This window comes from Cyphellophora attinorum (genome assembly GCF_001299255.1).
Source record: "Cyphellophora attinorum strain CBS 131958 chromosome Unknown Contig11, whole genome shotgun sequence".
NCBI lineage: Eukaryota > Fungi > Ascomycota > Eurotiomycetes > Chaetothyriales > Cyphellophoraceae > Cyphellophora > Cyphellophora attinorum.
This window is the reverse complement of record NW_017253239.1, coordinates 967,949-977,290: the sequence shown is the minus strand read 5'-3', so window position 1 is coordinate 977,290 and position 9,342 is coordinate 967,949. Positions and strand designations below refer to the sequence as shown.

The window sequence follows — 9,342 nt, the reverse complement described above, 5'->3', positions numbered from 1 at the left end:
ATTAAATAAGTGCTTGTTACTTACTAGGGATAGTATATTTACACTTTAAATGCTCACTAATATTATTAAGAGTAAAGTAGGTTTAGTGTTTAGTATAGAGGATCACTTTATAAGTAGAGAGTGTATATAAAAAGGGAAGAGGTGGTGTTAAGGTTAGCAATAAAACTTGTGACAATTCTATTAATATGGCCAGGCTACTATAGGCTTCTAAACTTGAACCTAAACTTGACGAGGGACTGTGTGACATATTTCTACAGTACATAAAAGCAAATAATGATGAATTGGGTGTGGTGGTAAAGAGACGTTGATGATCTGAATTTTTAGTGGGAGTGATTGACCCAGAACCAATGACCTCAATGCCAAGCGGGGTCAGTGTCAAGACCTGATTTTGGTGGTAGCGGGTCACCCGCAATCCGGTTACTAGTGTTAGCACCTAGCAGAAGTGGAGAGCAGAGACTAGCAGCTGTGCTCTCGTGTGAGGTCCTGGGCGTCTTGTGCTACAGTCTAACCTAAAGCCTAATATCTGTACTAGAAAAATTCGGGTAGATAAAATAGTGAGCCGGATACATATGTACGGAACTTCTCTTACCTTGTCTCAAGACCCTGTCGTCGCCTCGATCGGCGCAATAATTCCAGCTAAATACAAGCTCGAAATAAGATCTTGGATCATGAAGTCGCATCCCTTGGCGGCCATAATAGTCATCCCCCACGGAAGTTCCTGTGAAGCATTCCAAGACGTTGAGAACGTTGAATACTGTCCTGCATCGGACCCCAGAGCCATGGAGCCAAGAGTGACTGCGACGTGCGGTAAGCCTGCTATCGAAGCGAGTCGGTGCGGGCTTGTGTAGGATCCATCGTCTGAGTCATCCTTAGAAGTTGCCGAGTCAAGGAGTTGTCGACAAGTCATGCCGAATGTCTTTGGGAGCACTACTGTTTCGTTGAGAGCACAGAGTGAAGTAGCTAGCTGCACCGATTCTGCGGCGAACGTTACGTTGGATGTAACAAGCTTTTTGATCGATGGGTTCTCAGTCCTATACACGTTAGATCAAGTTCGCTCCAAGAGCGAAGAACCTACGCATGGCTGACGTCGACCTTGTAGTTCAGACTGGGCGGCTGCATTAATATGTGGATCGCTTCTGAGCAGGCGTACTCGTCTGGTACAAGGAAATGAGCTTGGCTCCAATTTGCGACCATTTGCCGGAAGTCCTGAGCATATGCCAAATCATCAGCGGTGATGTTGGCATCAGCATATTGCCAGCCGTGAAGCGTGCCTGGGACTACGTGTGGAAGATGACCGCGGTGTGACTGCTTATATTCGCTGATATATGCGCGGCCAAACTCGTTCCATTGTTCGTACTGGCAGAGTGCCCCATAGACTTGATTGGTGTCGTCCGCTAAAATGTAGGTTGAATTCGCCGTAGAGTTCCACAACTTATCGATCGATAGTTCGTGGATTGTAGCATTCATGTGAAGAGCAATCTGCGCAAGCAACGCCATGCTTGCGTTCTGCCAAGCTCCAAAACCGGGATCTGGGCTCGATACCTCGTTGATCAGGATCTGTGCTGGGAATTCCGGATAGGTCTTCGCGTAATCGCTATATAGGGCCTTATTGATGTCGTTCCATATCGAAGGGTCTCGAGCGAGTGTGCCGCAAGTGTCCATCGAAGTTGAAAGCGGTATAGCACCTTCCAAAGACACAGCTCCGTGGCTTGGCCGATTGCCGTGAATGCCGTTTGCGATTGCCGGACCTCGTATCGATCCTCCCGTATCGCTGCCTATACTTGCATCGAGCCATGCATAGCTTGCTGCAGCAACTGCAGAGCCACCAGAACTATCACTTGCTGACTGGTAGCCATCACCACGGGGGTTGAAAGGCATCAGATAATCCACATGATCAACGATGGACTGCCCAGCAAACGCAAACTCGGATAGTTTGTTCTTCCCAACAATAACGGCTCCAGCATCGATCAACTTCTGGATCGCTGGTGCTGTGGCAGTCTTGGCATCCCTCATCGCAAACAAGGCCCTGTTACCACCCGATGTTCGTAGCCCTTTCAGATCATAGAGATCTTTCACGCTGATTCGAACTCCAGCGAGAGGTTGATGTGCGGTCTTTGTGAAATACAGTCTCGAGGGTACGGCAATTGTCAGACCTCCTGCTTGTTCGGTGGCAACAGGGGTGGTGTAGTGGGTGCCATCCTGACTCTGGTAAGATGACTAGGTTGTTAACTTTGGCAAAGCGAAAGCTGTGATGAACTTGCCTGAAGAAATGCCTGGTTCGTGTCTGGGTAGAGTCGATAAGCTTGAAAGATATTCCCGAGACTATCAAGGAAATATGGACCTTCAGGAAGGTCTGTCGAGGCTTGTAATACTCTGGCGACGCCACAGTCTTGTAAGGGACCGGATAAGATACTTGAGTTCCGCAGTACAATCGTTGATGCGAAGGCCGAGTTCCATACATCGTCAGTGCTGTTAAAAGTGTCGAGCTTCTGGCGAATAGACCCTTCGTCAGTTGCGGTACGAATAATAGTGATAGCATCTAAATCGCTCCCAGGGTTTGATCGTGCCGACAAGGTACCGACAGCTTCTGGTGGGACAAAAAAGACTGCACTTCCGACACTGACTTGACGAGACACAGTAAGGGCGTCTACAACGCCGCCCAAGAGGTATGCGACCCAAAGAAGATGCTGCATTCTGGCACTGTTTCACAAGTCCTCAATCGCCCAAGTAGCGAGTGGACAGTCTAGAAGAGAGATACAAGATGCAGCATATTCTTATGACTGTATCTGGTCTGGAAAAGCTGAGGAAGCAAAAAGGCACCATTCTTGAACTGCCAGTGTTATCACCATCTATGCTGGAACATACTTTCATGCGTGTTGTCGAGGTTAACCTCAAGGATGCAGCCATTGTCTCTACACTTTGCTCTAGCTGGCTAAAGCCGCCGGATGTACCGAAGCAGTGGTCTGAGGTTGGAAGTAGCTGCGGCTCTGTGCTGAAAATTGCCCCTTCAGCCGCAAAGGTGCTTAGCGGGATTACACGTGATCGTACCGGAGTGCCACGTTGATTCGATTCGAGTGCTCATCGAAGCATCCGATATGCGCTATGATATGCGCTTGAGCACCAGGCAGTCATCAAGGCTTCAAGTTGCAGACAATAGTGATAAGCACTCCAGGAGAAACAAATCTGAAAGTAACATTCCAGCTATTTAGGGGACCTAGGGTCACTGTGGCGCCACGTGAGCTCTAGCTGACAAACTCAATTTTCAAAATGTGGCCCCATGGTTCAGCTTGTGGTATTTCCGCTAACACCGTTGAACATACATTCCAGCTTAGTATCTGTTATGGTTTGGTACCCCCTTCGCCCTCGCCGGCGTATCATTTTAGCCCTCCTTAACCCGCCCTTCCTCTCAGTTCCACTTACCACTCTTTGAGAGTAGTCGTTTGTGGAGGCACCTCCTCCAGATGAAGGGCTCTAATCTTGAGAGGAGACTCGCCGTCCCCTTCGTGGATCTGCTTCTCGAGCGCAGGCTCAAACGCTGGTAAAGGCTTGTGCGGCAGTCTGCGAGCGACGGCAACTGTGTCGAAAATAGACTTTGATTGCACGAAGATTTCGTCGATCTCTTCGAGAGAGCGACCTGGGCGGGATCTATTAGCAAGGTACAGAGTAGTATTGCTTGAACTAACCTTGTGTTTCCGGGAATAAGAAGTAGATGATGGGAATCCAGCTAGCATTCAGAACGCAATACACGATGAAGTATCGCCATCCTATACTCGTGAATGCAACTGGTGTGATTTCGGCGACCAGGAAATTGAACAGCCATGAAGTAGCGGTTGATAGCCCGCATATGGCAGCACGCTCCTTTGCTGGCGCAATCTCACTGGCGTATAAGAACGGCAGTCCGAGAAAGCCCACGGTGTAAACGACTTGGAACAAGTAGATGAAGAACACGGCCACCTTCAAGCCGGCCTTGTTGTCTGGATGAGCGACCAGACCTGCCTCGAATGCGAAGCATACGGACATGGAGGCGGCAGAGAACAGCATCAGCCGCCGGCGTCCGAATCGATCGACGGTAAAGGAGCAGATGAGTCCACCGAGAAGAAGAGCGAAGTAAGACCCTGCAGCGAGTGCTTCAGCTGTTTTTGCATCAAAGCCCAGCTGGGCTTCGAAAAGACTCGATGCGTAGTATGTGATACTGTTGACACTGCTTTATGTTAGCCAGTCAAGCCACAGATACACACAGTCCCTACCCTGTCATCTGAAGCATCATTTGGGCGAGGCATCCCAGAGCAGCTCGATGAAACACCCTCTGCTCGCCCATTCTGAAGATAGAGCTGATACTACTTGCTTCGCCAGACATTGAGAGGCTGATGCGGATAGCGGTCATTTCGGACTCAACAACCTCTGGATCCTCGTGCAGCAGCTCCATGATTGCGTGAGCTTCGCTGTCACGTCCCTGCTTCACCAGCCATCGTGGTGATTCCGGCAGGAGGAATATCGTAGGCATCGCTATCAACGAGAAAACGATCGGGACGGCAAGGGGAAATCTCCATGCGAATGAGTTGATCGCATAAGACGTTCCGAACGCGATCCACAGCGCCTATAGGGCTTAGTCAACCGTCTTTTAGTAGAGAGATCGATGCATACCAACAGCAACCCGATACCGCAGAAAATACCGAATGCCGAAACATGCGAGCCACGAGAGGACGCCTTTGAAAGTTCCGACTGCCAAACTGATGTTGTTGCAATGACGGCGCCGGTGCCCAGTCCCAGGATAATCCGGGACACGATAAACTGTGCAAAAGAAAATGCTGAACACATGATGACAGCACCGATGAGGTTGAACAAGCACGCTATCCACAAAGTCCATCGTCGCCCAACCGTGTCGCCGAAGAAAGTGCAAGCGAGAGCCCCAAAGACACCGAACAGGGTATATAGGGCAATAACGGTTCCTGAGAGCGAGTCAGTTTGGAGCTAATCGATACGGTTCTGACATACCTTGAATAGTGGAATTGTGCGACTTCTGGGCACCAGTTGTGTTGAGGACGTCCATCTGAGGGAACTGCTCATTGAATGATCTCGTCGGCAGAACACTTCCAGCGCCTGCTTGATTGTAGCCAAAAATAGCCACAAGAACACATGACTCTGCCCAGATGGCAGCGTGAAGCGCGCCTCCACGTAGACCCAGGTGTTTTCGTGGCATAATGATCTGACGTTAGACCCTTCCTGTTTCGAGAGGTTGTCGCAGAGGTTGCTGATATTGATACCTTTGGGGAGAGTAAGATCTCTTGTACGCCATGTCGTGACTGACGAAGACGTGCCGAAGCCGAGGGGAAGACTTGGGGTAGCTGTGGCATTCTGAAGCAGTCAGCATTCCCTTGTGGCAACGATCGTCAAAATGCATGTCAATTGTTCTTTCGCAAGCTCAATTCATTCGTCGACGCCCGGGGCTGCTCCCCGCGTAACTCCAATTAAGCATAACAGGCCGTGAGCTTGCGTGGCATAAGCTTTTGCACTGCAGGGTCGGGGAGTTCCCTGCGGAGAGAGCGGAGGCGTGAGAGCGTTGCCCCAGAATCGAAAGCCGAGGTGCAAGAGCACAAGGAAGTGAGCACACTCATCCAGACATATCGTCTCGTTGCGAGGAACCCCTCAGCAATAGAACTGTAAAGGATTGGTTTTTATAGCCGCAGTCCTTGTGTTATCACCAGTCCTGGGCAACGTTTCTGCCGCGAGCGCGCATCGGCTGGCGAGGCCATGCGGGGAGACTATTGCCTCGACCCTGTCTGTCAGGTAGTATGTCACGACTCGCGGAGTCGCAACACCTACCACGAGTGAAATGGTCTAGCCTTTTGACCTTATCATAGCTACGAATCGCTGCGAAGGCTGGGAATGGTGAAGCCTGGTTCTGTGCAAGCGCGCTCTGGCGCTGAAACACCGTGTGAGCCGTTCTGAGCTCGCCAAGGCGCTGGAGTGTCGGGCTTCCGCTTCATGCCCGCTCTGACAGTGGTCATGATCACGGTTGCCGTGGCGTGAGGACGAACGCGAGCTCGGGAAAAGACGAGAGTCAAAGAGCAGATAGTGGTCTGCCGCAGAACTCTTCGCACCTCGAGCTCTGAGCAGCCGACAGCTGATGACTGATCCGAGCGAGAATGCGAATGTTCTTGGTTGAACAAGATACGAAGGCGCGAGATTCTTCAACTCCTGAACGCGTGGGAGCTGCAGCTTCGACGCGTATTTCCTTGCGGGTCCCACCGTCCCCAATCTGTAGTGACGTCAATCAGTGCTGCTGATTATTCTTGGCAAGCGCTGCAAACCTTGCAGTGCTCTGCCATCGCGCCTTGCTTCTTCGGATTTCTGCAGTATGGCACGGCGCCAACACGCAAGTTTCGGTACATAGACTGCCGTGTGCAGTAAGAGCCCAGTGAGGGAGGCGCACCTATCGAAGCAAAGTCTGGTCGCATGCCCTTCGCGAATATATTTGTGAAGAATGAGTCTCCTTGGCCAGCACGCCTGCGAAATGATGATATTTCTGCCACTGGCGCAAAACAATGCCGTCGAAGAACCACTAAAGCCTTTTGCCGCTCGTGAGGGCCTGCGAGAGAGTCCAGTATCATCTCAGAGTCGGCCAGAAAGCCACGCTAGGTCGTTTAATGTTAGTAAGAGGTAGGCTTGGCTCATCATATTTCTCAAATCGACTAATGAACAGCATCATCGAACACCGCTTCCCTGGACATCCGAGCGAATCGATTATACTATTCTGATGATCTCCCCGCGAGCCTCACTCGATGATAATTAGACATACAAGGAGACACTCATGAACCGCAACGGCGCGCGAGTATTCAAAACTCCCCGATACCTACTTTAGCAGACCCCCGACGAGGACTCGCCATGAGAAAGTCGATGCAGATATTCTTCCATGAGTGGCACCGGCTGTATGAGGTTGCATGCGGTGTCCTCGCCTCGGTTCACGGGACTAGCGTCCACACGCGATCCCGCTCTTTCTCCAAGCCAAGATCATGGAGGTGGACAAGACGTCCAACGTGCCAATAAGGCCTCCCGGCCAAGACAGAAGGGTGGGACGCGGCCCGGCATCTATCTCACGAGAGCCGTCCTTCTGTACCTAAAACCAAGTCGCCTCGGCTAACTTTGGCCAAGCAGGATCTCCAACGCCCTTACACAACCTTTGCGATGCTTATAAACCGTCGAGAAATCTTTTGCTCGGTCAACCGCGAATCCACTAGACCCCAGGGCAGCAAGTATGAGAGGAATCGGTACAAACGATACGCGTGATGTCGAAGCGCCTGCGGATCCAACCTCTGACGGTTTCAAGATGGCGGACCATCTCGAGCTCGAAGAGACCAAGTCTGCAGGTGCGACGCCAGCGGAAAGCTTTAACTACGGCATAGATCCGACCCACCAGAAGCGAGTGATTCGCAAGATCGACTTGCGCCTTTTGCCGATACTTGGGCTGATGTACAGCATATCACTCGTCGATCGAACGAATCTCGGACTGGCCTTGGTCGCTGGGATGCAAGAGGATCTCGACCTTGCGGTTGGAAATCGATACACGATCATTGTCATGGTATTTTTCGTGGCCTACATCATTTTCGAGATACCCAGTAACCTGATCCTCCCAAAGGCCGGCGCCGCAAATTGGCTTGCTTTTCTTGGAGTCAGCTTTGGGGCGATTCTAATCAGTATGGGCTTCACTAAGTCCTGGGGTACAATGGCTCTTTGTAGAGCACTCTTGGGCGTTCTTGAAGCTGGCTTCTTGCCTGGCTGTACCTATCTGATCACCTGTTGGTATCAGAGGTTCGAAGTCGGGAAGCGGCTGGCTGGTTTCTGGATCCTGTCAGTGCTTACTGGAGGTTTCTCGGCTATCTTCGCCTACGTATTGACTCTGTTACGTGGCAAAGCTGGGCTCAATGGCTGGTCCTGGATCTTCATCATTGAAGGTGCCATTACCTGTGCAGTGTGTATAGCGGGATGGTTTATCATCATCGATTTCCCCTCGAAGGTCAAGTCTTTCCTCACGCCAGAAGAGAAGCAGTTCGTAATTGATCGAATCAACAACGACCGCGGCGACGCAATCGAAGACGAAATAAACCTGCGTAAAATCCTGCACCACCTCAAGGATTGGCGCCTCTATTTCTGGGCCTTCAACCTCATGGCGTCTACACTTCCAGGATACGCCTACAGTTACTTCCTCCCTGTCATACTTCGATCTGGCATGGGTTACTCGACTTCACAGTCACAGCTGTTGTCCGCGCCGCCGTATGTCCTCTCAGCCATCATGACTTACGTATCTGGATTTCTAGGAGACCGCTACAAGATTCGGGGGCCAGTTATTGCCGTTCATCAACTGATCACAGCCATTGGGATGATCATCACAGCCTACGGAAGAAGCAACGCGTTCCGCTACTTTGGAGCCTTCCTTGGCATTGGGTTTCTACAGTACTGCGTTCCAGGTGTCTTGACGTATCAAGCGAACAATATCACTTCACACAGCAAGCGAGCTGTAGCTTCTGCGACCTGCATCATTGGTGGCGGCATTGGGGGCATCGCCGCGAGTGTGGCGTTCAAGAGCAGCGAGAGTCCAAACTATGGAACGGGCATATGGACCACGTTTGCCGTGAGCATGGTCAGCATTTCTCTGATCGGAGTCATGGATTTCTGGTTTTGGAGATGCAACAAAGCGGCCAAGCAAGGCCTGCGGCAGAATGAGGGCCGACACATGTGGTTTTACACACTGTAAAGCGCCCTCTGTCGTGAAAAGTCGAGTAAGACGCCGGCTTGTCCTGTCTCCACGACAGGTCCAAGACTACAGAGCTGATAAACTGGCTCCCAAACTGAAGATGCTGAAGAATTGTTTTTGCGCACCCTCAGGAAGAACTTGGTAATTAAGTCAAAAGGCAACATAACGCGGCTCAAGACGGTGCGAAATGACGGCTCGAAATAGCGTGGTAACAGTTGTATATTCATGCAGGAGCGTGACCTTATCTGATGCCACAAAACTGTGCCTGTAACGACGCCTCCCGCGCCACGCGTCTGTGCCGTACCGATACCGCGCGAATCAGCTCTATCTCCGCTTACAACGAGGCTGAGGATGGAAGCCAGATCTCCGTCGCCGGCTTGAAGAACATCTCTAACGTCTTCAGCGTCAATGGGATAATTCCCGCTAATCCCGCATGTCTATGACCACCTGAGTCTGAGCTCCGCATCTCCAGCACGTCTAGTCGTTCCTCGTTTGCAAGCTGTAGCGCGGACGACACCGAGGAAGCCTCGGTTCAGATCTGCGTTATCTCCAAGCCCTTCGTTGTTCGAATCGCATCGCTCCACATCGAC

The 9,342-nt window shown here is 51.2% G+C and overlaps 3 protein-coding genes across 3 annotated transcripts; 1 reads left to right on the top strand and 2 right to left on the bottom strand.

The window, feature by feature from the left end:
- Positions 1-595: 595 nt before the first annotated feature.
- AB675_10911 (Amidase 1) lies at positions 596-2,013 on the bottom strand (the record flags this gene model as incomplete). The annotated part of the gene is made up of 2 exons (XM_018139713.1): positions 596-1,031; positions 1,076-2,013. 2 exons carry the CDS (start codon positions 2,011-2,013, stop codon positions 596-598), a joined length of 1,374 nt encoding a protein of 457 aa, XP_018000736.1.
- Positions 2,014-3,416: 1,403 nt separating this feature from the next.
- AB675_10910 (Sugar transporter STL1) lies at positions 3,417-5,200 on the bottom strand (the record flags this gene model as incomplete). Its single annotated transcript, XM_018139712.1, has 5 exons — positions 3,417-3,634; positions 3,684-4,201; positions 4,248-4,597; positions 4,645-4,949; positions 4,996-5,200. The coding sequence occupies 5 exons, from the start codon at positions 5,198-5,200 to the stop codon at positions 3,417-3,419; spliced, it is 1,596 nt and encodes a 531-aa protein (XP_018000685.1).
- A 2,055-nt stretch (positions 5,201-7,255) lies between these two features.
- On the top strand, positions 7,256-8,752 carry AB675_10909 (putative transporter; the record flags this gene model as incomplete). Its single annotated transcript, XM_018139710.1, has 1 exon — positions 7,256-8,752. One exon carries the CDS (start codon positions 7,256-7,258, stop codon positions 8,750-8,752), a length of 1,497 nt encoding a protein of 498 aa, XP_018000581.1.
- Positions 8,753-9,342: the final 590 nt, after the last annotated feature.